The 27,874-nt window shown below is 35.2% G+C and overlaps 2 protein-coding genes across 2 annotated transcripts; one reads left to right on the forward strand and one right to left on the reverse strand.

The window, feature by feature from the left end:
• Window positions 1-1,547: 1,547 nt before the first annotated feature.
• Window positions 1,548-20,719, forward strand: COPB2 (coat protein complex I subunit beta 2). Its single transcript, XM_034439458.3, has 22 exons — window positions 1,548-1,729; window positions 3,316-3,453; window positions 3,842-3,928; window positions 5,852-5,978; window positions 7,059-7,207; window positions 8,240-8,386; window positions 8,700-8,799; window positions 9,068-9,210; window positions 9,400-9,599; window positions 10,053-10,163; window positions 10,509-10,597; window positions 10,688-10,794; window positions 11,271-11,414; window positions 11,790-11,920; window positions 12,560-12,767; window positions 13,977-14,087; window positions 14,928-15,142; window positions 16,312-16,404; window positions 16,543-16,723; window positions 16,821-16,886; window positions 18,162-18,251; window positions 19,377-20,719. The coding sequence occupies exons 1-22, from the start codon at window positions 1,727-1,729 to the stop codon at window positions 19,467-19,469; spliced, it is 2,733 nt and encodes a 910-aa protein (XP_034295349.1). The 5' UTR covers window positions 1,548-1,726; the 3' UTR covers window positions 19,470-20,719.
• On the reverse strand, window positions 19,758-26,820 carry MRPS22 (mitochondrial ribosomal protein S22). Its single transcript, XM_060683000.2, has 8 exons — window positions 26,672-26,820; window positions 23,880-24,043; window positions 23,632-23,796; window positions 22,359-22,505; window positions 21,809-21,892; window positions 21,032-21,177; window positions 20,260-20,368; window positions 19,758-19,967 (listed from the first exon to the last, which is right to left on the reverse strand). Exons 1-8 carry the CDS (start codon window positions 26,787-26,789, stop codon window positions 19,866-19,868), a joined length of 1,035 nt encoding a protein of 344 aa, XP_060538983.2. The 5' UTR covers window positions 26,790-26,820; the 3' UTR covers window positions 19,758-19,865.
• Window positions 26,821-27,874: the final 1,054 nt, after the last annotated feature.

Below are 27,874 nucleotides of genomic sequence, written 5' to 3' on the forward strand. Positions count from 1 at the left end.
ATCCAATAGCTTAATCACTAGTTTCAATCATTATAGAATTAATACCCTGAAGACATATGACTTTTCTATTTTCCTATGTCTCTATGTACTTGATGTACACTTATAGACCAGACTGTAAAAAATAACAATGATCACATAAAGCAGTTAACAATAGATGGAAAGAACAGAGAAAAATTCGAATCTGTATAAAAAAATCAAGACTAGACTGTGTAGGTGTCAAAAGGCATTCTTGTTAGACTTAACATCCCATAATTGTAACAGTACAGAATATTGTCCCAAGGGTGCTTTTTCAAGCAGCAACTGGACTTTTGACAACTGACAAAAGTCCAATTGCTGCTTGAAAAAGCATCTTTGGGACAACCAGGACTTGGATTACTGAGAATCTCATAGACAGTGCAGAATATTGTGAGTTTCTTAGAGATTGCAATAGTTGCAGAATGAACTCTCAATTTGAAAATAATTTCTGATGAAATTCCCTCTATATACGCTGTTGTGTAAGGAAGTTAGCTCTAAGCATTAGATATGGCACAGAGAACAGCTAAGGAAAATATGTATTCTGAACATATGCAAATATGCTCTTGAAAACAGGTATTGTTGAATTTCCACCATCACCTTCAGAGTATCAAATCTTTCTGAGATGAGCTCCATTCTGTGTAGGGCAGAGGATGCTGTAAAGATACTTGAAGTGTAGACAAAAGCAAAATAGTGAAGACTTAAAGTGGATCTATTATTTTGTACATCTAAATCAAATACACTCTTTTTTTTCCACAATAGCTGAAGGTGAGTTAAAAGTTGGCAGTAAGAATCAAGATGCTTGATTCTTTGAGATCTATTTATTAGTTAGAATCAACTAAGGCCTCGGGTGTCAAACTCGATTGCGTCACGTGATATATCGTGGTGTAGCACAATGTTTTTTGCCTTTGTGGAGCCAGGGTGGGTGTGGCCTGTGCATGACACATCCAGCCCACAGGCCGCCAGTTTTACACCCTGTCTAGGCTAAGGACTCATTCTCATTTCCTGGGGATAAAACTAATGCCAAAAATGAAATTTATTGACAGTGTTCATATAGCAGAATCAGAATCAGGGGAACGGGGATAATAATATCAATAGAGCAGTGACAATGGGAACTTGAACAAGACAATCCTATAGGATGACATACACAATCTTCAAGTAATTCTAGACTGGATGGTCGTTTCATTTACATTTTTAAACTTAGGTTTACATAACCAATCATTTCATTTCATTTTCTTATATTTAATTCTTACAATTAAGGCCCGTTTGAGAAAGAAAAATAAGTATTCATATAGGAGAATGCTACTCTTTCATTTTGCATCACAAAATGTGAATCACAAAGTCTGCAGATTATTACACAGACACAGTATGAGCTTTAGCCAGTAAATCCGTATGGTATTATATTATAGTATATTTAATAGTTTTTTTCTAAATGCTCAGAAGGGGACAGAAACGACCTCCATTTAATAGAGAATGTCAAAACAGACTATCCAAGCGGAGTAAACTCCTCTTCACTTTTTCTTATCTCTATCTTTCTTCAATCTCCAAATCCCTGCTCAGAAGGCGCGCCGGAAGAGTCTTTGCCCGATGTTCTCGTTTAGTTTTTGGCTCTCGCGAGAACAATTGAAGCCGGAAACTCCACGTCGGTGAATTGAGCTGGGAGCGAACCTCGGCAAATTGGGTGGCCTGAGCAGCCGACGCGGGAGCCAGCGCTATGGTAAGCTGGGGCCGGTTGAGAGTCTCAGAAACAAGAGTTTTAGTGGAGGCTTCCCTATAAATAGTAGGCCGAGGAACGTGGCTAGATCGAACAAGGGTCGGGTCAGGAATACGTGTGGAAGAGCCTTGGTTTGTTTGCTTCCACCTCCATTCGTGCAAGAGCCGCAGCGTTGCTCTTTCAAGCAGCTGTTTGCGTAGGTTAAACGATAGAAGCTCGGCGTGTTCGTGAGCCTTGCAATAAGCAGAAATCCAGCCGTGACTCTTGGCGAGATATACGGATATACGGCGAGAGCAAACCCGTATTTGATGATTTCTTTGCAAAATCTGTTTTCCGTCGGAAAATGATCGGGAGAGGAAAACTCTTACTGAGTCTGAGCTTCATTTCATTTATTTCTGGCAATTTGCCTTTGCAAGAGATGCTGCTGAATCAAAAGAGCCCCGCATGGGTTCATACGACTTGAAAATTTTCGGTTCTCTTTGTTAGAATTGACATCTATGATCTGAAGAGGGTTTAACTGCTAGGCAAGACCTACCTCCTAGGACCTAGGTCAATTATTGTCAGTTATTTTACCTGGGACTTAGCTCATTATCTGCTCCAAATGTTGCTGGGAAAAGGACAGGCTTTGAAGTACATGCTCTGTTATGATATATGAACATTCAACAATGCTGCAATTGTTGCTTTCATTCATGCCCTTTTCAGACTGGGTAACTGAGCCTAACCCGACAGTCAGTATTGGCAGAAAAGAAATTTTTCTGTTTCTGTGTGTTTCCATCTAATGGCCATCCAGATTTTCTCAGTATGGATAATGATTGCCTTAATGTAGACATATTAAATTAGGACTAAAAGCTAAGTGCTGGTGGCCCATAGCTAACCCATGGGTTAGGTTATTGGTAAAAGTTTCATGATTCTTGTAGTGATGCTCCTTTACTTGTTCAAAACTAAATCTGCATTTCCAGAGTTTTAGAGAGAGAAATGCATATGCTTAAATGCATTTTTGAACAGATGGGAGTTGTTTTATCACTGAGCAGAATAACACTGCTAGTTTTTTTAACTGACATATTGTCATGACTTGATCCAGTACCATCAACTCTGATTATTTCAACCTTTTCAGAGTGTTCCTTTTTTGATTATTGTATTTCATTTTCAGACACGAGTGAAGGACTAGAAATATGGAACATAAAAGCATAAAATCTTCATGCTTTGCCAGTGAATGCTTTGTTTTCTCTTAATACTTACGGTTATATTAAAGAGGCATCTCATTTTTAAAAATTATATTGAAGCTTTTGCTTTCATTGTGGTTTTACAGTTCTCACAAATTAGAGGCCTCTTGTTCCATTTGTACAATTGCATTCCTGCCCATTTCTAGGAGCTGCCCCAAACTATTTTATTAATATCAGTACTGTGATTGTTTTGTATTGCCATAAATATTACTTTGATTAATCTACATAGATGCTATGCTCTTTTTACATAATCATGAATGTTTTTATGAAGTCAGTGACAGTATTTGCTTGCTTGCTAGTTTTGTTTTATGGTCTGTTAGATATTGTTTTTGTTTGAACTAGCCTAATAAATCTTCCTCTGTTTAGCCTCTCCGACTTGATATAAAGCGGAAACTAACAGCTCGATCAGACCGAGTGAAGAGTGTGGACTTGCATCCCACAGAACCATGGATGTTGGCTAGCCTTTACAATGGCAGTGTTTGTGTTTGGAACCATGAAACACAAGTAAGCCTGATATTAAATATAGTTGGTAACCCTTGTGAAAAGATAATTGTTATTATAGAGATAGATTTATGCAAAAAATAATATTCTCCTTGTGTATGTTTTTTTAAAAAATCATTTTACACATTTTTTAAATTAACTCTCATGTCTTCCCATTAAAGGTTACATTTATGGTATTAGTATTTTTTCTACTCTCTGGACGTATCCAGGAAATTTTGAATTATTATTTCACACCCACACACACACTCACACACACACACCAAATATGCAGTATTTGAACAAAATTATTAGAAATGTTTAGTTCTAGCCTTAGAATGCTATAATTTACATGACGAGTAACCCTTTGAAAAATCTGTTTGTGTGAAAATAATTAACACTATTTTATTTTCAGACACTGGTGAAGACTTTTGAAGTATGTGACTTACCTGTCAGAGCAGCTAAATTTGTGGCAAGAAAGAACTGGGTTGTTACAGGAGCTGTAAGTTGTTCCTTTGTGTCATATATTTCTGAAACTACTGAGATATACTATAGTTTACTTAAATTAGCGATCCTGAAGTTCAAATTTAACTGTGATAACTTTTTCTGTAAACTGCAAACTTTATGTTTGCAGTTTAACAATTAAAATATATGCCCCATCTTAGTATGGAAATTTAGGATTCTTAGTTTGCCTGCATGCTAGATTTTCCCCAAATTAACTGTTGCCCAGGGTTTTTTTCTAATATCAGGATGAGAATGGCTTTAACAATCTATATCTAGTGAAGCCCTCAGTTTAATAAAGATAAAATGAAGTCCTTTTACATGTATTTTGTTTATAAAATATAGTGCAGTATTTTTATTATTTCTAGTGTGTTAATATCCTGAAAAAGGGAAAAATAGAAAAGGCAAATAAAATCATACTGATTACAGTGTAATAAGTAATTTGGTTAGATTTTTAAGCATGTCATTATAAAACTTGGTCACATAATAGTATTTGAACTTTCTATGATATTGATGGAGATCAATTCATGAACAGAAAACAATGTAAAAAAGAATAATACAATCAAATATCAGACATTTGCAAAGAAAAGTACATATTCCTATTCTCTAAATTCATCACAACATTTCTCATATTTTTATTCATAAAACAGTCAAGAGTCTTATTTTCTTTAATAAATGCTTCATTAAACATTTCATTATTTAGTCATTCATCAAATATATATATATAGCTGTCCATCTCACAAAAAAGTGATTCTGGGTGGCGTACAACAATCTAGTAAATCAATTGTCATGCATGCTTTACTTTTGTTATATTTCACTGATCATACTAGCAATCAACATGCAATTCCATATTTACTTAGAAATCCCTTCATTCAAAAGTTTTCATTTTACCATACCCTCTTAATGTGTTGTATGCTTTTTTTTAAATTCTAGCCTATTGAAAATCTGGCTTTTTGTGCCTGGCCGGGATTTATATTTTATTATTTGAGCTCATTTTTGTTCTGTTTATATATCTGATTATTCGAGTATTTTAGATGGTCAAAATGATTTGACATTTTTATGGGGGCGCATTTTTACGGGGCGCATTTTTATGGGGTGCAATGGTTCAACAGTTAAAGACACTGAGCTTGTAAGATGAAAAGCTGACAGCCTAGTTCGAGACCTGAGTATCGTGCAATGGGGTGAGCTCCCGTTGCTCCTGCCCATCTAGCAGTTCAAAAGCATGCAAATGCAAGTAGATAAATAGGTACAACTTTGGTAGGAAGTTATCAGCATTCAGTGCATCTTGACTTGGTATAATCATGACTTGGTATAGTCATGTTGGCCACATGACCACAGAAAGGGTCTTTAGACAATACTGGCTCTCTTGGCTAAGAAACGGAGATGAGCACCGCCACTAGAATCGGTTACGACTGGACAGGGGAAACTTTTATCTTTACCTTTATGTTTTTTTAAATAAATCTGGATTCTGCCCAATTTGTTAGCTGCCCATTGGAGTTGGGCAGCTAAAAAATTCAAATAAAATTATTTTTTCAGTATTTCAGTGAGCATGCTTTTTTATATGTTACATTTCAGATTTTGCTACACACAACATTCAGGTTTCATAATAATTTTTCTCCATTACAAGTATCTTTCACATCTCCTCTTAATGCGCACATTTCATTCACTCTTATCAATTTTATCATTATTTTACATAAATCTTTTGCTAACTGCAGTAATTGTATTCCATTTCTTTCACTCCTCTCATTTCCTTCAATTTCCATTTTCTCCCAAATTCCACTCTTGATAACAACTGAAATAATATGGTCTTTTCTACATTGAGAACATCATCCTTGTATTCTGCACTCATTTTCTCAGTTGTTTATCATAACAGTTTAATTAGTGATGCTTTTACTTATTCCTTTGATTTTTACTCCCCCCACAGGATGATATGCAAATTAAAGTTTTCAACTATAATACTTTGGAAAGGGTACATATGTTTGAAGCACACTCAGATTACATTCGCTGCATTGCTGTGCATCCTACGCAGCCTTTCATTCTAACTAGCAGTGGTAAGTATATCAATACTTTCTTGGCAGCTTTCTTTTCATTCCCTGAGCTCAAAACCTCTTTTTCTGAAGGTGGAAGCCAGGGTGGATTTAAATCATGATTTAAATCACTAGTAAAAAGGCTTGATTTAAATCAAGTGATGATTTAAATCATGATTTTTAAAGAGCAACTGTCATCTCTGTCCCTCAGCAGCTCCTTCTCTGACCCGCTGTTGACTCACTGGCAGTCCCAATATTGCAGAATATACAGCCTCATACTACATAACTAAGCTCCATTTCATAATGAATGAACTAAATTATTAATTTATCTTAAATAGTAAAGTATCTTTAGATATATTTTCACCCCAAAAGCATTTTATTAAAATAAATTTGATAAAAGATCAAAAAAATCCGATTTAAATTTTTAAAATCAGATTTTTTTTATTTTAAATTGATTTTTATCCACCCTGGTTGAAGTACTTTTTTGTAATGGAATAACTCAATACTTGTTAGGTAATGATTCTACCTAACTTGTTGGCTTGGCAATATATAAACCATCAATATAGCTTTAAGACTGCTGTATTGCATCATACTGTGTCCTGATTGGTTAGCTCTGTAGCCAGTGTTCTTAAAAGGGAGCTAGAAACCTGGTTTGTTTCTCTTTGCTTCTTTTTGCTGAAATCTTTGCTTTTTGCTGTGTTTGCTACTGCTTGCAACTGAGTTTGCAACTCAGTATATCTGTGTGTTGATTGTATTATTTCCTAACTACTCTCAATCGCTTTTCATGTGCACACCCTTGCTACTCAAGGGTTGCTCTGCGAATTCCTCAGCAATATCATTCAATCAAAACTACAGAATGCCAGTATTTATAGTTGGATGCTTGATATGTTGTCTGGGTTTTATCTTTTTTTGTCAAGTAGATTTTATAAATTTATTTCTAAAGTTCAAGACTATTTGATTATTGCAAGGTAGTTAAACATGTATATATGCTGTTTAATTCCTAAGTTAAATTTTTCATTGTAATAAAAATGTGCAATTTTTGTGAAGCGGGTAATAGTAGTGATAGAAAAAATTGCAATGGTTTATGTTCTTTCTCTCCTGTAGATGACATGCTTATTAAACTATGGGATTGGGATAAAAAATGGGCCTGTTCTCAAGTGTTTGAAGGGCATACTCATTATGTAATGCAGATTGTCATAAATCCCAAGGACAATAACCAGTTTGCTAGTACGTCTCTGGATAGAACAATCAAGGTATAATATATGCATAAAGAATTTCTTTTTGGAAATAGTAACTACTATTACTTTCTGTTACTTGGAAAGTCAAAATTATTGATTTTAAAATAAAAAAATTTCATCACTTTGTATTTATTTATTTATTTATTTATTGGTTCAATTTATATGCCGCCCTTTTCTGGAGACTCAGGGCAGCTTACAATGTGTTAAGCAATAGCTTTCATACTTTTGTATATACCTGCTTAGTAGGGCTTCCCCCCCCCCCCCAAAGCGGTGTTCTTTTTTATATATACAAAGTCAGCTTATTGCCCCCACAATCCGGGTCCTCATTTTACCTACCTCGAAAGGATGGAAGGTTGAGTCAACCTTGAGCCTGGTGAGATTCGAACTTGCAGTCATTGCAGGCAGCTGGTGTTACTTAACAGTACTTTAATCTGCTGCGCCACCAAGGCTCTTTCTTGTAAATGCCTAACTACTTCTGTAGCAGCACTGACAACTTCCAGGTACCTAGTTAAACTAATATATATATATTGCTTATGATATTTGGTTATGAATTTACAGAAGTTGATTATCAATAATAAAAGTCCACTTGGTTACTTTTAAGTATGCTTGGTATATTAAAACATTTCATTGGAGTGCAGTTTTTGCTTTAATTAGCTATTGCTTGAGGGTTCGAGGTATGGATTGTGGAGATTCAATATGAATGCTAAGATCAGCTTGTCATGATGCAGAAAGTGTTTGACAGACTAAAGAAAAAGTTTTTATGTGTATTCCTTTTGATTAAGCTTGAAGTTGTTTCAGCAAGTTCGTAATTTATTCAATTTTAGTGTTCATTTGGAAAACCGAACAAACTTCTAATATATAAAGATTTTAAATTCTTCTTAGAATGATCTATTTTTCCTTTCTGATTTAATTTTACTTAAGAATTTGAGCAGAATATTATAAATTTAATGTAGCTGATGGTTTCAGAATCACTTTGTATTTATTAACTTGTGGTACATCTATGCCTACTGTTTTTTTAAGAATCTGTATTTTCATTTTTTTTGCAAGGTGTGGCAGCTTGGCTCTTCTTCACCCAACTTTACTTTAGAAGGGCACGAGAAAGGTGTAAATAGTATTGATTACTACAGTGGAGGTGATAAGCCTTACCTAATTTCAGGAGCAGATGATCGTCTTGTTAAGATCTGGGATTACCAGGTATGAGATACCATATTATTTCTAAACCATTTGGGGATGAGAGAAAATAGCTGTACAGGCTGCGTTTTAACTGAAAACTGGATTTATGATTGTGTTTTGTTATTCAGGTGAAGATTGTTGTTGTTGGAGAATGCTAAACATGTTTCTAAAGACTCTCATTGTATCAGTTAAGAGTCATTGAGAGTTGGACAATATATAAATTTTGTAAATTATTATTATTGCTATTATTTTACCAGTAAAATTGAATCTTGATCATCATGATGATTTAAGGCAATTGAATCTTTTATCGGTTATTTTCATTATTTTCTTCTAGAATAAAACCTGTGTGCAAATTCTGGAGGGACATGCACAGAATGTTTCTTGTGTCAGTTTTCACCCTGAACTTCCTATCATCATCACTGGCTCTGAAGATGGTAATCTTCTATGAAATTACATGAAAATACATTTATGAAATTAATTTAACATTTTGTTTAAAGCACTATATTATTTAATCTACTCCCATATATTATAAGAGTAAAAAATAGAAATGCCTACAACCATATTGTACATTTTTTTGCTTTAAGATTATAAATTATTCAAATCCAGATTTCATAGGAATATTCCTGATTTAATTTGTAAAGAAAACCTAATAATAAATCATGGTATAGGTTTATTTATGATGTCTATTTTTTTTTAATACAGGAACTGTTCGCATCTGGCATTCAAGCACTTATCGTCTGGAAAGTACTTTGAATTATGGCATGGAACGTGTGTGGTGTGTTGCAAGCCTAAGAGGATCAAACAATGTGGCCCTTGGATATGATGAGGGTAGCATCATTGTCAAAGTATGTTTATCTTAGAAAATCTATAAATGATATACACCAGCTGAATGACTGCCTATTTTTCATAAGTGAGAAACAGACACTGGTTGAGATTTTTCTTACTTTTTGTAAATGTCATAGGTGTAAGCAAAGTGGTTTGGAGAATGTATAGGATGTTTTATTCTATTTTCATTTTCATTTTCTTCTTCTTAGCTTGGTCGGGAAGAGCCAGCCATGTCAATGGATGCAAATGGAAAGATTATTTGGGCCAAGCATTCAGAAATTCAGCAAGCTAATCTCAAAGCAATGGGAGATACAGAAATTAAAGATGGGGAGAGGCTACCGCTTGCTGTGAAAGATATGGGCAGCTGTGAAATATATCCTCAAACTATTCAGCATAATCCGAATGGGCGGTAAGGTTCATTTTTCAGAAGGTTTCAGGGGAAAGGTTTGTCTTAAATTATATGCAGAGCTAAAGGCATTTTAGGAACATACTGTATGGAACTCTGTTACTCTGAATTACACCATCACTGCCAACCAGTTTTGTTGGCATTGATAAATAGTTTTCTGTAAAAAAAAACTTTTTTCACAGTGCTATTTGAGTGTACCCAGGGCTTGGACCTTGCCGCCGTTGTTTTTATATGTATGTATGTATGTATGTATGTATGTATGTATGTATAGGTCTTTGGTTATTCGGGTTTTCTCCCGCGTAAAATTGGAGGTGTCTTGGCTCCAATTTTACACAGGAGAAAACCCTAATAACCAAAGACCTACATACAAACACCCGCGAAAACCTCAGAAAACAAATATATATATATATATATATATGCCATGTCTAATTCTTTTATTATGTTTATGTTTTTCAGATTTGTAGTAGTATGTGGGGATGGCGAATACATCATTTATACTGCTATGGCACTGAGAAACAAGAGCTTTGGCTCTGCTCAGGAGTTTGCATGGGCACATGATTCTTCTGAGTAAGTAAAGTAATCATAGTAAGAGTTTTGCATATTATGGAGCACACAAAGTAGCTCACTTAAAAAGTATAATGTGTAACTGAAAGAATTACTCTTTCTCAGATAAGTGTGAAACATTATCTGAAAAATGTTAAAAATAAACACTAATATTTGAACATTTTAATAAAGGCTTGCATGGCTGGTGGGTTATATGTAATCCATGTCTCACTTATTTCACTTGAGCCCTGGAAAACATGAATAATGAAGTGTTTGAGCAAACCATAGGCATTCTGGGTACCTATTGTTGCCTACTTCTTATTATGTGCATTGGCATGTTGAAGTTATATTGAATTCTTTTATGTGCAGGTATGCAATCAGAGAAAGCAACAGCAGTGTCAAGATATTTAAAAACTTTAAAGAGAAGAAATCCTTTAAACCTGATTTTGGAGCAGAAGGCATGTTACGCACTTTAATACTTAGTATTCTATTTAGTCAGATGGAACATTTTCTAGTAAAATACTAACTTCTATTTCTTTTTGGTACAGGTATATATGGTGGTTTCTTATTGGGTGTCCGATCTGTCAATGGCTTGGCATTTTATGACTGGGAAAATACAGAACTGGTACGCAGAATTGAAATACAACCCAAACATGTGAGTTGTTTTTTCACTTGACTCTCATTCATTATCTAAGAATCTCCTGATTTTTAGAACAGTGGTGAAAACCCATTTATTTGATGAAGCCATGGAGACTAGATTATTATGAGTATCCCTCCAGGTGAATTGGTTTTATTCTAATGAATGTGATTCTTCGTTTTATATGCAATCATAATGCATGACATGTTTTTAAATTTTATTATTTACCAATCAGTTTTTAACCCCAGATTATATATTTGGGGAGCTGTGTAGCACTTAGAGTTGATTGTTTGAAATGAGTTATAAGTAAGTAAATAAATAAAGCTTAAATTTTTATAAAGCTAAACTGATACTAATTGTAACCCCTTTGAAGAAAATTTTTAAATTCAATAAATAAGTACTTACTGAATTTTTTAATGTTTTTCTTCAAATGCAGAATATTCAGCTCAATATACTTACTTTTCACCGCCCATGGTTTCTGTTGTTTTGTTTAGATTTTTTGGTCTGACTCGGGTGAACTTGTCTGCATTGCTACAGAAGAATCATTCTTCATTCTGAAATACCTTTCTGAAAAAGTTGCAACCGCACAAGATACACATGAGGGAGTCACTGAAGATGGCATTGAAGATGCCTTTGAGGTATCTGTACAGTGGGATCTGATCTCTGGTCAATATATGTTAATAAATAAACAATAAGCTTGTAGTCTATTGTATTAGTATAGATGTACTTTCCTGATAAAATAAGTGAACGGTTATATCAATATACTTGTGAATTTTTGCTTCATAATAAGATATCAAACTATATATTTGGGTAGTGAATGTTCACCTTTTGCTTATTACATCACTGTTTTAGTAAAATACTATTCAATTTGGCAAATTCATATTTTAAGAGCTCTTCGTTTCAGAGCTCATGAAATCATGCATTTGCCAATATGGCTAAACTTCTGTTAATGACAACATTTTGCTGAATCTATTGGGATATTACAAAGTGTAAAATCTTTACTCTTCCACTAGGTCCTTGGTGAAATTCAAGAGATTGTGAAAACAGGACTTTGGGTGGGAGATTGTTTTATTTATACAAGCTCTGTGAACAGACTAAACTACTATGTTGGAGGAGAAATTGTCACTATTGCACATTTGGACCGGTAAGCATTTTGTAGCTCCTAAGATATAATTGTTGTTGATCTAAAATGATTCTGCCATTGTGCCTTCTATCCATTCTTAATGGACAGAAGTGGACATGCATATAGTGCTGTGCCAGAAATGGACAGGAATATAGTCCTTAGGGTACTGTACAGATTGGAATAACGTTGACAGGACTCCAGCACTCTAGTAAAAGTCTTGAAGGTGGGAAGAGTTGATAGTTATATCGTGGAGTCCTATTAGGACTCCAGTAAAGGTCCTGAAGATTCATAATCCTAACTCTTTATTGTTATGTAATCCATAAAACTAAATATTTTACACAATTTCTCAGCTTTATTCCTCAGTAACTATTTTTTTAAGGAAAAAGAAGAATTCTGGATATTTATGATTACAGCACAGTTGCTTTTAATTGGTTGCTTCAGAAAAACCTTTCCACTATTGTCAGTGCCTCAGTATATTTAGTATATTTTGATAATACCTCGTCATATCTATTCATAATTGGAACAGGCTTGCTGATGCAATTTGCCTATTTACATTAGGTAAATAACTACTCTAATCTTTCTTACTTCTCAGACCCAACTATTTGAAACTTTACATCTGTGTTGAAACATACTTTCCTCTGTCTTTTTCTTTTTTTAAAGAACAATGTATTTATTGGGGTATATCCCCAAAGACAACAGACTTTACCTTGGTGACAAAGAATTAAATATAGTGAGTTATTCCTTACTAGTCTCAGTGCTAGAATATCAGACTGCAGTCATGAGGAGAGACTTCAGTATGGCTGACAAAGTTCTCCCTACAATTCCAAAGGAACAGAGGACCAGAGTTGCACACTTCCTTGAGAAGCAGGTAAAAACTTTTGCCCTAGTCATTCAATAACAACTACACATCTAATATGTAGTGGAATTTTATGTTGTAAACAATCAGAGGTTTTGTTTAAAATTAAGATGTCCCAATATTCTTTGCTTTGGGGGGTAAGGAGCAATTATGAACTCAGAAAATATCAGATGTATTAATTACCAAGAAGAAAAACCATACTCCTACCAACACTGACAGGGCAAGCAAATGATGAAATGTCTGCAAGCAAACAGCCAAATGCAGAGAACACCAAGGACTCCACAGTGTATTAATAAGGCAACAGTGTTATCAGAAAGAACAGGATTTTCAACCCTTATTTGTAATACCTGGGTGTAAAATAGGTGTAATCAGGCACCTATTTTGAAAAGTGAGCTATACTTTGGCAGTTTACAGTTGGAGTGTATCAATACCACCTTGATATGCTTGAGGCACCAAAAATTAAGAGGGGGAGGGGAAATAATAGGCAGCCTGTATTGCTTAGTCTTTTTAATATGTTAGCCCAGGGGTGTCAAACTCAATTTCAATGCGGGCCTTGAGGGCCGGGTGGGAAATGCTGGCCGTGGTGGGCGTGTCCAGGGTGGACATGGCATGGGGCCACACCTCTGCAGACATGGTTTTATAAACTTAAAAAAATAGGAGGCAAACATTTCTGTGATTTTAGTTTTTTAATACTTACTTGATCTACTTGATCACCTTATGAGAGAGAGGCCAGATCAAGAAACTGACTCCATAGGAAGACTAGAACTATAAATTATTGACATAGGCTATAGTAGCAAAATCCTGCAAGCCTGAAAGGTAAAATGTTTTACTTTTCCTCCCTTTTATAACCTTCTGAGTCAAGGAAGGCCTCCTGGGCCACTCCGGAGATACTGTATAGGGGTTGGAAGGCGTCCTGGAGTACTCCGGAGGCCAAAACCGGTTGGGGGGGGACACCACCCATGCCCCATTTTTGCTAGCAGAGGCACCACAGGCCAGTCCTTTGCTTTTCCAGACCGGCCCCTGCGGGCCGATATAAGTCTTGAGTTTCACACCCCTGTTCTAGTACTACACAGCTGCATATTTAGCAAAATGGAAATGCTCAATTAACATTTAATACTTAAACATTTGAAACTATATAGCTATCGGGATAAAGCTTACTTTTCTATAGGATGTTAAGAAAATTACATCAGTAACAAGTTGCTGTTTTTAAAATGTATTTAGGGTTTCAAACAGCAAGCACTTGCCGTATCAACAGACCCTGAACATCGTTTTGAGCTTGCTCTTCAGCTTGGTGAGCTTAAGATTGCATATCAACTTTCATTGGAAGCAGAGGTATGTTGGTATCATCTTAAAAATATAGTAGAAGTACCCCATCCTCTGGAACACAATCCTCCACAATATTTGATTGGCCTAACTCCATTTGCTTTTTGGAAAGCAATGAAGAATCGGTCTCCGGAGTCATTGTATTTGTTTCCTCTGTGAGAAGATGTCTTAGAAGAGAACAGACTTCCTCAGAGACTCAGTAATTTACTGTACATTTTTAATTTTGTTTTTATTCTTACTGCTGAACTGCTCAAAGTCGACCATAATTTTAACTGCATATAAGCCTAGTAACAGAATAAATGTTTATATGAATCAGCACCAGATCTGACTTGTGTAAAAGAAATAGAATTTTGAGTGCCTGGGAATAGAATGAATTCCAGCTATCTTTGTTCAGGTTGAACTGAATTTAAAAATCATTCCTGTCCAAATTATTGATAAATCATGAAGAGTCAATTACACTATACTAAAGACACATTTTTCTGAATCATTTAAAAAGAACACATACTTATCTTGAAAAATTATGAATGATTCAGATGATTCTTCTGAGATGGGAAATGGTCATGCTTTTTAGCTAGCTCAAAATCTTCTTAAGTTCTTACTGAAAGTTCATGGTTTAGTGACCATAATATGAATGTTGAATTATCTAGGAATAACTTTCTATAAATTAAACACATATTGCTCTTTGGAAAAGGCATATTCATAGCTTTGATATGATAATCAGTTGCATAATATTTTTCTTTAAGTAATATACAAAAGAGAAAGTGTAAAAAGCCCTAGCAGAACCCAATGATCTTCAAAACCATTTAACATGTTTGATGCTCAAAAGATGAAAATATTTTGTTTTTATAGTCTGAGCAGAAGTGGAAGCAGCTAGCTGAACTTGCTATCAATAAGTGCCAGTTTGGCCTTGCCCAAGAATGTCTGCATCATGCACAAGACTATGGTGGCTTATTGCTTTTAGCCACAGCTTCAGGAAATACTAGTATGGTGAACAAGCTAGCTGAAGCAGCAGAAAAAGATGGCAAGAACAATGTAGCATTTATGAGCTACTTTCTGCAAGGAGAGTAAGTATCAAACATTCAGTCATATTCAGTAGCATTTCCGAAGTATCCTCAAAAAATAAACATGGTGTTTACAAAATACACAAAAATCTCTCTCTATTCCCCTCTGACTATATCGCTGCAACCACCAGAGTCTTGTAGGTTCTCTAGGGAAAGGGTGAAAATGTTAAGACAGTTTCAGTGGCTGGCATTTGGGTGTTCTTCACATTAAAAGAGTTTACTTTGGCACATGCGTAAAGGGACAACTCAGTCAATAAAAGACTGAAACAAGGTAACCCCATGACTATTTAAAGTTTGGGAAAACCTGACTCAAAAGTATTAATGTAACCATGTATTTGTCTTTCAACTTGGTCAGCATCTTTATTTATTTTTGTTTCTTTTGACCAATATTCTTCAATTTCTATGATTTCCAAATCTGGGTGGTAGATTTTATATCCCAAGAACTACCTTTTATTTAACTTTAGACTTCAACAGAATCTGATCTTTGCGAGGAGATCATTCCACAATATCAAAGATGCCACGGAGAAGTAGCAACTTCTAGGCTAGTGTTTCTTAAACGTTTTCTCTCAGGACCTCCTAACACTTTAAAAATTATGGAGGATCCTATGTTGTCCGGGTTATATTTATTGACAATTTACCATGTTAAAAATTAAATTGACGCAGTTTCAAGTCATTTGAAGGTAATGTAATATTGAATTATTTTTTCTACATAGGCAGGCAGATTGTTTTAGTGGACCACTGAGAATCATGGGGAATGCCTAGAGTTCCTAGGCCCACATATTAAGAAACACTGTTCTAGTCAATGCTCAGCTCTTCTCATTTCTTAGAAGTGTTAGACCTGGAGTTTCTCTCTGCCCTGACCACTAATATTCAGATTAAAGGTGGCTGTGCTACAAGTATCAAAGTGCCAAAGCCTAAAGTACTTAATAAATTAAGCCTGCACTTTAAATTGTGCCAAGAACTGAATTGGAAACAAGTACAGGCAGGTAACATTGTTCATGCATCCAATGTCAGGAACCCATATTGAATATTGAAACAATGGTAAATAGGTTGTTTTGAAGATATCACAGATTTTTGCAGCATTATAGAAATATTGTAGACACACTTCTCACACTTCTGTTATATTACTGATATAAGTCCATTTTTTTAAAAGAAGTTCTGTTTCATTGTAGGCTTGACCATTGTCTTGAACTTTTGATTAAAACTGGACGATTACCAGAAGCAGCTTTCTTAGCACGAACATATTTGCCAAGTCAAGTTTCAAGGTAACTGAACTGTGAAATCTATGCCGCCCTGGGTCTTCGGAGAGGGGCGGCATATACATTGAATGAATGAATGAATGAATAAATGTTATGCAGTATAAATATTTTGTTCAGAACTGAACTTTTGTTAATCTGTTTCAGGGTTGTAAAACTATGGAGAGAAAATCTTTCTAAAATCAATCAGAAAGCTGCTGAATCCCTAGCTGATCCCACGGAGTATGAAAATTTGTTCCCTGGATTGAAGGAAGCATTTGTTGCAGAAGAATACATAAAAGATTCCCAAACCGTATCACGGCCAGCCAGTGAATATCCTCTAGTTACTGTAAGTTCATGCAAGATACTAACAGTTTTAGAATTTAGCAGTCTTGAGAGCACTGAAGTTCTGTTTATGAATTATTTATTTTTGTTGTTGTTGTTAGCCAAATGAAGAAAGAAATATCTTGGAAGAAGCCAAAGATTTCACATTGCAAAACAAAATTTCAGAGGTCAGTATTAATATTTGAGAATATCACACTTTTTAGAGAGCACCAAGAAAAGCAGGGCTGGACAAATATACCCCTCTCTCCCCCAAAAGGCTTTTAAGATAAAATATTTTTGTGAAGTTTTGCATGATTTCCAAATTGTTTTGCAATTATACAGTTCAGATCTCTGATAAATGATCATTTAAGTTTTTTCAGTAGGAAAAAAACTGTTAAAAATATGGAAAAAATACAAGATAAATGGTCTCATCCTTTTTGGTATGGGCTCCAAGATTTCATCACTTTGCAGAAAATAATGCCAATCCCTGGTATAATAAATTCTTTATAGAATTTCAAAGCATAGTATTTTTATGGATTTATACAGGTGATTTTATTTATACAGCATTGCAGAATACAATAGATTGTATTTGATAGGCAAGTGTGCATGCTTCATTTATTTTCCTCAGAATTGCTTTAGTTTTAAATATCTTGGCTATTCATATCAACTAGGTATTCAAAATGATAATTCATAGTCCAACATTGACTAGTTAATATTAAGATTTTAAAGGTTCTGGTATAGAAAAAATGATCATTGGAATGCTTTCTGGAAAAATTCAGATTTTAATAAACTTTTGGAGGCCATAAAAAGGTAAAGGAGCCTAAATTCCTTTAAAAGTCCTGAAATTTCCCATAGACCAATTTCTTATCTTGCTTCAACCAGACCCATCTACTTAGAAAAGAACAGAACAATCAATGCTGTGTTTATCCCACATGGGTTGAAAAGCATCTAGACGATGAGTGCAATTGATGCAACGTAGCTGGATGACGTAACATTGAACCAGTTTGGAATAGTGGTTAAGGTACTGGCATAAAAACCAGGAGACAAGAGTTCTAGTCCTTCCTTAGGTATGAATCCCAGTTCGGTGGCTTTGGGCTACTCAGTGCAACCTCACAGATTCAAAAGAGCTTGTTTGTCGGGAAAATGGGAAGAGAAAGGCGTATTTATATAGGTTCACTGATTTAGTAATCAGGGTGGGATAAATCTTTAAAAAGTATCACAAATTGTTCAGATTACTTTAGAAATAACAGACGGTGGGAAAGTAAAATTTTATCTGGTGCTTTTAAAGTCCACTGAATGGATGGTGTAAAGGTTTTACTGTATGTTCAGTTTATGTTAGGAGAACAGAATGTTTACAGTACTGATAGCCATAAGTAATGGAAAAGATGTGTCAGTAAAATAAAGAAATTGAATGGTATACATTATTTCTTCATTATGTGGTGGGCCTTTCTTCTCTTTATAAGGAACCAGAAGATGAATCAGTCCCATCTCCTAGACCTGTAATAGCGCCTCCAGTTGCTGAAAAAGTTTCAGTTGAGATCAAAGATGAAAAGGTAAATTTACTATACTAGAAAGGAAGGAATTAGCACTTTGGAAGTTCTAATCCTACTACTGTAATTTCCTTGTTTCAAGTTTCTTATGTGATAGTGTCAAAATTAAATCTGTTTGTAAGCTATGCAGAGCCAAGTCATAGTATAAATTGAGTGCAAGCCAGTAAACTTTCTTTTAGATAAGTTGGCCCTCTACGCTAATAGATCAGGTTTTTTGCCTTAGGACACTAATACATCAGTTTTTTGCCTTATTTTCTAAAATACTAATTAACTGCCTTCAAAGAGCAGTGGGAATTAAGATAAACAATATTTTTAAAATATATTTGTTTTACAATTTGTTCCTAAGAAATAAACTGTTTGAATACAGTTAATCATATCAAACCAAGGCAAGAGGTTAAGGAATTTCTGCATTGATCCAACATAGTAAAAAGCTTCAATAATTGTAGTTCAAAATATTTTTACTAAAATTGTTTTATTATCTTAGTTTATTAGGAATTATTTTTTGTGTCCCAAGCATGCTAAAAGACTGGGGTTTTTTTTTACAAGCTGTTTACTTATTATCATCTGTTCTGCAGGTTTATACTACTGCACTGATGATTTCATTCTAATATTGATTCTGTGGGTCATAGCAATCCCAACCTCTTCTACCTACTTATATAACTATAGAACTAGTTGTATGTTGAATAAGGATTGTATACTTATTCTAACAAGTTAACACTTAAATCCCAAAGGTGCTTTTTCAGGAGGTAACTGGACTTTGTTTTTTCTTTGTTTCACTTCTCATCCAAGAAGTTTCTTCAGGTCTGACTGGATGGTGGGGAATGGAAGGATTTATATTCCTTGAAAACAGCTGGTCATTTGCATTCCTTTAGAGAGTAGCTGAGGGCACTTGGAGGTTTATCTATATCCTCAGTCACCCGAGTAGTACAAATGGACATGGAGCCTTCTTGGCTGCAGGATGTTTTCTGCCCTGTGACACAGGGCAGAATATATCCTGCAGCCAAGGCGGCTCCACATCCATTTGCACTACTCAAGTGACCATTACAAATTGCAAAATGATGGGTCTATTTTTTTTGCTAATAATATTAGATTTTTTTTTCTACCCTAACTACTTATGTCTTTTTTTAGGTTTTACTGGACCTGGATGTAGATCTGGATAACTTGGAATTGGAGGATATTGATACCACCGATATTTTTCTGGATGAAGAAATGTCTGACTGAACTTTTAAACTGATGTGCATTCTTACACCTAGTTATGCTTGACAGTGTAGTCTTGTTGAAAAGTGGCTCTTTTTTATATTTAAGATGAAAATAAATAGGGACAGTCTTTTACAGTACAGATATAGATTTCCCCATTGTGATGTAGGCTTCCTTAGATACATTAGCAAGCTGGTATCACATGATCAAACAATTGTCCAATAAATGTCTTTTGGATTCCCTCAGTCTCTGGTGTATAAAGGAATGAGATTGATTTAAAAGAAAGATGAAAAAGTAGGCGTGCTGAGGAAATTGTGGAATAATTATTTTTATCATTCGTGGTATAAAAATGTTCTTTTAAAGATTTATGTACATTTTTCTTCCTTTCCCATACATTTGACATTAAATGATTTTATTGATCTAGTCACTTTGTGAAGCTGCAGTCTTAAGCGAAAGTGCTTCATAAGCCTGTAGGACAAGTTCAATGTAGCTGGCTCTTGATGTTTCTGCCTTTGCAAATGCCTGTAAAAAGATTAAAACGATAATCAGGTATCCAATATGATTTTGAAAATAACATCCTAGACTCTTATACTAACACAATTGGTGAATTTATGTGGATAAACTTCTAATAAGGAACTGACAGCTAATAGGGCTGAGAAGAATTACACAAAATTTAAAAACAAATTCTGAATATGAATAAACTGCATTTATTCCTAACAGCACTAGGAAGATGCAAAGTTGTGACTCCCAGCAAATGCTGATGTATGCTTTTTCTACAGTCAACATTTTTACATTCATAAAAAGTATATTATACCTTAATTAAATCTATCCCTTGGATATCTTGTTCTTGTGCCTGTCTTGCTGATTCACAATGAGGATGGAGCATATGGTATAGGGTAATTAAACTTACAGCATCTTCAAACCTGAAATTCAGAAGTTAATTTGTAACAACTGCTAAATAGTTTCATATATTTAATTTGAACATTCTGATAATTAAGAATGCGGGAGGTTGCTTAATGTTACTAGCCTCCAGTAAAAGAAATACTGATGAATTTAAATAATCCATTACTGTGTAGCACATAAACTTTTGTTCAAAAAAGTTCAGCTTCTCTGTAACAAAGGTTACATTTCAAATCCAATTCTTAATATTTAAATTTTAGCAATCCAATTTTTTTGCCAAGAACTAAGACACAACATAAATCAGGTAATTATTTATGAAATACTTGTAACAGTAGCAAGAGAAAATTAAAGAGCAATAAAATTCTAATCTAAAATTGTGAAGTACATTTTTTCTACAAACAAAAATTTGCTCTCAACTGAAATTCAACTCCTAGGGATTTACAGAAAAGAGTTTTTCAGCAGCTGTATAGAAGAGACTGCCAATGTCAACCAAAAGAAAAAACTTTACAGTCTAGCCCAGAGCAATGGAATTTCTTGGGGAACTTCCAAAAAGTACTAATCAGCTTAGCTTTCAATTTGAATAGATAACATGAATAAACATGGCTCATTTTTAATACAATATTGCCAAGTGAAACAGTTCAGTGAATTCCTTTCATACAAAAATATTGGTTTACCAAAGTACTTACAAATTTCTTTGGATCATGTCCAGCAGCAATCCTTCCGTTTTCTTCCTAATTACAAAGTACCAGACCATCCCACCAAAATATTTTGTTGAACGCAGCAGATCATATTTTCCATATTTATCAATATCCTCATATGTCTCATGATGAATCTGTTCAGATATTTAAGCATATTTACTAATCATAAAACATTTGTTTTCAGAAATCTACAATAGTGAAATTTAGCAAAGTTTTGAGTATATATATAATTCTACAGTACTGCAAGGCGATCTATGCCCTCGTCTTAGTCCATGAATGAGTTGGTTGAACAAATGCCATCAAAATTAATATATTGCATCATGAACTTATTGAAAATATTGGACTGTCTTTCTGAGCAGTGATTTGCAAAGCATACTTCAGGGGGTCACTAATAACCACAGATACATCAAATGAATTGCATGCTATTTACATGTTTTCTAGTGTAAATGATCGTAAGTCTACGACGCAGATTCCGCACTTAGTGCAATCAATGTACACACCTCCCCTATAAACCAAATCCCAAAATGAACACAAATGTTTTTATACTGTCTAAAATTATAAGGAGTTGCTTGGACTGTGACAGGATAGAAATAAAATACATAAAAGAATAGTGTAGCCAGAATTAATCTATTAATAAGGTTTAAATGAAGTTCAGATCCACTGCAACTACAAACAGTGCTAAAGAGTTCACAAATTTTCGTTTACAGTATTTTGGTGAGTAGTTCCTAAGCTTCACCTCTCCACTGAGAAATATTGATAACTCACTCTGATATATTCAGCTGAATCTGGTTCAAACTGCAGAAGGCAGCGATCAAGGAATTCTTCATGACGGTCCTGAAGAAACATAGTCTGAAACAAGAAATATTGTATACAAATGAAAGGTAGCATTTCATGTCAAAAACTTTGGTTAAATTTTCCACAAAGCAATTAGAATGCTTAGCCCAGTTCTGCAGTAAAATTCCAGGAATAAAAGCTATTCAGATATGCAAATCAAGTGTTCAAATGAAGGTAAATTTTCCCAGTTCCACTAGAAAACCATTAGTATTCCGGTATTAAAGCTACATACCTATAGTTTAATATCAACTTTCTAATCAAAACCTTAAATTGACTTCACCTTATTTTTAATCCAGTTAAACTAGAACATAAGACTGAGGGGGAACATGTCCCCGTATTCATATCCGCATGCTAAATTATGGTTTAACAAGCTGAGTTAGGTGCCTAATAATTTAAAAGATAATACTAGACAATTGTCCTCAAATAAGCCAACTAAATGATCTAAAGACCATGAGAGAAAAATTAATGTTCCTGTATTTACCATTGCACCATTTTTATTGCTAAATATAGATGAAGGGACAATTTTACGGCCTTGTTTTGGGAAGTAGAGCTGTATCATCCTGTCCCGTTCTTCCCAAGTGGCCTTGCGTAATACTCCATTTGTTTCTCGAACTACAATGAATCGCTCCTGAAATTGAAAAAGAAAATATAGGTAAGCTCCAATTTTTCACAGTGCCATTAATTCTTTTCATTTTAAAGTAGACAGGAATTAATATAAATTTAAAATATCAACTGACTTTTGAGAAATTCCTAGCAGCTATTTGAATGGGTGACATATATTGTATTTATATACGAAAAGATTGTATCCATGATATATCCAGACAAAGGAGTCGCTTGAAATACCCTAATGCTGTTATTTCAATGGGAAAATTTAGAAACTAACTTGCTGCCTCAATTCTCAATTCTTATTTTTGCCTTTACAAAAAAAATAAGGTAGTTACAAATTGAAAAATTAGGCACTGAGATCTCATGTAGAATTCAGTAGCCATTTCCAAACTGTTCTGCAAACATTATTACAGGTACTCCTCAATTTACAACAATTCATTTAGTGGCTGTTCAAAGTTACAAAGGCACTGAAAAAAGTGACTTATGATCATTTTTCACCCTTACGACCATTGCAGCGTCCCTGTGGTCATGTGATCAAAATTCAGATGCTTGACAACTGACTCAAATTTATGATAGTTGCAGTGTCCCAGGGACATGTGATCACCTTTTGTGATCTTCTGACAAGCAAAGTCAATAGGGAAGCCTATTCACTTAACAACTATGGCAAGAAAGGGGGTAAAGTGAGTCAAAATTCATTAAACATCTTGCTTAATAACAGAAATGTTGAGCTAAATTTTGCTTGTAATTCGAGGACTACTTGTTAACTATTTTAAAGCTAATTGATGAATTCTAAATGTTCATTATGCATATTAATTTATTCTAGAATATTGCAAAGAAAAAATAAAAGGCAATTCAGATCTGGGAAAATAAAAAAAATAACTAAGCTAACCTAAATTAAAAGTATCGCTTAGCCCAAGTCAAACTTAAATGCTATGGGTATACAATGTCACAAAGTGGCATGCTTTGAAAAACTCTGATTTCTCATAAACCCATAAGTGATATGAAAAGCCTCAGTCACTGAAATTAGCCCTAAAAATAAACTATTAAGCTACTGCTCTGTGTACAACACTGCCTATCAGTAAAACTGAAAATAGAATTAAGCCATACTACATTTCAGAGTTATTACCATAGGTATCTAAAGGACTTACATTGTGTGAGATGTCATATGTTAAATCAGTAAATACATATTTATAGGGCTCAGTTCCATCAATTATCTTGTCCTCAGCTAATACATCATCAATGGGTTCCCGTTCATTTAGTACAGGAGGCATTTTAAGATACTCTTTAGCCTTCTTAACAGCTTGTGCTGAAGCCTAAGGGAAAGAAATCATGTAAGTAATTACATAGAAACAAATCAACACATCATCTATTTATTGTCATAGAACAGTTGAAATACCTCTTCCAGTTGAGCTTCTGTCATGACCTTGTATACAGGAGGCTTACGCTCTTGTTTTCTTGCCTTGAAAATTTTCTCCAAATCCATCCCTGTCATCTTGGAGAGCAAGTTCTGAACTTTTTCATCCATGAAACAAGGCTTTGGAAGATCGGTTTTGGTTTCTTCTGTAAAACAAGCAGTTCGCACAAAATACACAAATGCTAGAACACAACAGCAAAACATTAAATTATATCATGAAGCAAAAAAACTTTTAAAAGTTTATCAACTGTTGGTTAAAACCTTATATGCAACTGCGGGTAAGCACAGTAATTGCACTACTGGTATAGGTTGTTTATGGGCCGAGGAATCATACTGTGAATAAAAGGCAAGAAACCAGGGGGACAAATAGAAATCCATGGCTTGCAAGGTTTGTTCTGGAAAGGTAGGAGAAGATGCGGACACTTTTTATTGCTTAATTTGTATTTTCCATCTCACTAATCCCAAGAAAGGAAAAATAAATGCATTACTTCTCATTCTAGTGTCATCTTGGGAGATATAAAGTATACCCTGGCATACCCTCTCTTTATCTTCTCCATTAAAGTGACAATAGCAGAGCTATTATGGGTAGACTTTTCCATCCACCTGCAGATGACAGTATCTGTGGTTCTTAGGATGCTTCCAAGGATATAAAACAGTCAATCCCAAACAGGTGCTGGCTTTGAAATTGCAGCTCCCTCACAACTGAAGGACACAAGCATGAAGATTTCATATTTCAAGGCTCTTAAGTTACGATAATTCTGTACAGCAAATAAATAGTATGAAAGAGATTTCATACAGATTTTTGATCTTGATTAAAGAAGTGTTGGAGTTCAGGATACTATTAACAAAGTAATTTTCCCTTAATATAACCAAGGAGACATGAATAAAAATGGCTTAATTTATAAACAGCAAAATATAAGGTAAATCACTATACCACACGTGGTTGTTACCCATAATTTGTCTGTAGTCAAAGAATACTATCCTACTTTAAAGGATAGTCTAGGTCAGGGCTGTCAAATTCGCGGCACACAGGCCAGATGCATCACACGCTGGCCACGCCCAAGCCCGGTTTAGCAAAGGGAAAAAAAGTCATGATACATCACGTGACAACGGCATGACATCCCTGGTCTAGGTAGTCCTCAATTTACAATCATTTAGTAACTCTTCAAAGTTAAAACATTATTGAAAAACATTTTCTTACAATAGGTCTTTGTGTTTACAACTGTCACGGCATCACCATGATTGTATGATAAAAATTCAAGTTCTTGGCAGCATCCAAGAATCATTTGGTCATCATTAGCAACCTTCCCAGCCAGCTTCCAACAAGCAAAGTTAATGGGAGAAGTCGGATTCATTTAATGCCCAAATGATTAACTGCAGTGTTTCATAGTGATTTGCTGGGAAATCACTGGGGGGGGGGGGGGAGGTTATAAAATCAGGTGCAATTTGCTTAGCAACAGAAATTCAGGCCCCAACTGTAGTTGTAAGTCGAGAATTACATGTAAAGCAAAAGAAACATGTCTTTGGGAACTAAATTCTGATCTGACTTCAGGCTCATGGACTGTAAAAGCAAACTGCTCAGAATTATACTGATGACTAGATGACTATAACATCATCAGATGAAAGCATGCATGAAAACATCAATGTAGACATGACAATATATATACATTTCATAAATAAATTCTAATATTGAAACATCATTTTTTAGACTTTAGGTCTATTGTCCTTTTGCACTACACTTATAAATACCATACATTAGTAAATCCACTGAACACTCCCCCTACCCCGCAACCCCCCCCCCCAAATTACAGTTAAGCCTTCTTTCGGTCTGAGATCCAGAAGAGCCACCAAAAAAATCATATTAACATACATTAATCATACTAATATATGTCAGTATATATTATTATGATGGATATAGCCTGAGTAAGCAACTTCCTTTCTTCAGTTAGATTTTACATCTTTACATCCTACCATCATAAAGTCAGATATTCCAATAAAAACAGTGAAAAGTATTTCCCATTGATATCAACTGAACTGCCAACTTAGCAATGCAATCAAAAAGGATAAACCCAATGAACTGAAACTTGATCCCATTGAGATGAATAAGGCTTTAAGGCACATTCGTCTGGAAAGAAATCATTTCAGTTTGGCAAATGAACACTTTCTCCAGTCTGAGGCTTTCCAAGGGTCGTGTGTGTGCTTCAATTCCTGTAACCTCAGACTACCATATTTGAGCTACCAAAATCCTGATGATTTGTTTTCTTTCGATTTGTGTCATCATCACAATTCAAACTTTTGCTGCTCAAGTAAGATCGGTCCGGACGATTTCCAGTAAGCCGACAGCAGAGTTGTGGGTGCCTGAACTGAGCAACTCAGATGGGGTTGCAAAAATCTGGACGGTGAGCAATGACAGCAAAGTTTACTGCACCTCTTTGCTTTACTTAATGGTCTTTTGGATCTAGCTGCGCATGAAATCCATGAATTCGAACGGAGGAAAGGACGAGGGTCTAACGCAGGGGTCTCCAACCTTGGCAACTTGAAGACTTGTGGACTTCAACTCCCAGAATTCCTCAGCCAGCAAAGCTGGCTGAGGAATTCTGGGAGTTGAAGTCCACAAGTCTTCAAGTTGCCAAGGTTGGAGACCCCTGGTCTAAAGCAACCATAATTTGTTCTTATCCTTTCAATGATGTTGCTCCCGTCGAAGTACTCCCCCCTTCTCTGCCATCCCTACATCTAAGAGGCGGCCACTACCTGATGCCGCCGCCAAAACTCACCTGCACCCGGGCCGTCGCAATACCCCCTCCATCCCCACGAGGCTCTTAGCAGACACCTTGGAAGCAACAAAGCCGCCTTCCCGCTTCTAAAGCAGCCGGTTGCTCCAAGAGAAGCCATGCTAGAGTGACCCGGAAGTGCTCCAGCTATTCGTTCCGGAGAAAACGCGGTGCGTCCTGGGAAATGTAGTCTGAAATGATTCGATCGTCAGACTTTGATTAACTGGGCTCTGAGACCGTCCTCCGCGATCTGAGCGACGTTTTTCTTGGGGACTTAATTTTCTGGGGCGTTAATTAGTCCGAAATGAATGTAAAATTGCTTTGCTGGACCAAAGAAACAAATAAAATAGACGGAGGATTTAAGAAGGGGGGGAATACATTTATGTTACGTTAACTTAAATGTTATGGTATGTTAAGAATACATTCAGAACTGTATTTTCGCAATGCTTGCCCAATCGTGGTTTCCTGAACAAACTACGGTTTGTAAACCGTTCTGGGTTCTCCCAACTCCCTAAGCAAAAAAAAAAAAAAGACATTAGTGTATTACAAGAATTTATTTTTTAAAAAATATAAGAGATCAAACGGAAGATAATCGATTTGATCCATTCTGCTTTAGCCTAGCTAATTGAGTTATACTAGGCTTTCGAAATTCAAGACAGCAAAGTATTGCCTCTTGTCCCCATAATATATATTTCGTAAAAGATGAAGCCAAAATATTTGTATCTCTGATCATCGTTAATTCTAAATGGAAAGTATGGAAAGGGGATGGCAAAGACGAGCTGCTTAATCTTTCTTCTGCCGAGGTGGCGGTTTGCACCATTTGCAAGACAAGGGACACGGATCAGAAAATTGAAAATTGGAAGTAGGTGATGGAATTAGGAATTCTGTCTCTAGATCAGATTGCAGCTTCAAAGGGAGAATTTTAGTTACTTCTCACACTGCAGTGAGCCATATTATGAGGCTTGTGTACGTCAAACCGTTATGTGTCTGCAGATAGGATTCATTTGCTATGCTAATTAAGTATGATAATGGTGTATTATAAACATGGTTTATAAACAAGGTGCATTTACATTACTCTAAACCAACAATTGTCTAGAAATGTGAATTTGTGTATGTATTTACTGTAATTTAAATCTTATTCCTGCAAAGCTGCATTACAGTTTAAGAGAGTACACTTTTACAATAAATTTGCATAATGCATAAAAA

The sequence above is a fragment of the Pantherophis guttatus genome, chromosome 6 (assembly GCF_059756535.1).
Source record: "Pantherophis guttatus breed Tessera chromosome 6, ASM5975653v1, whole genome shotgun sequence".
Classification (NCBI taxonomy): domain Eukaryota; kingdom Metazoa; phylum Chordata; class Lepidosauria; order Squamata; family Colubridae; genus Pantherophis; species Pantherophis guttatus.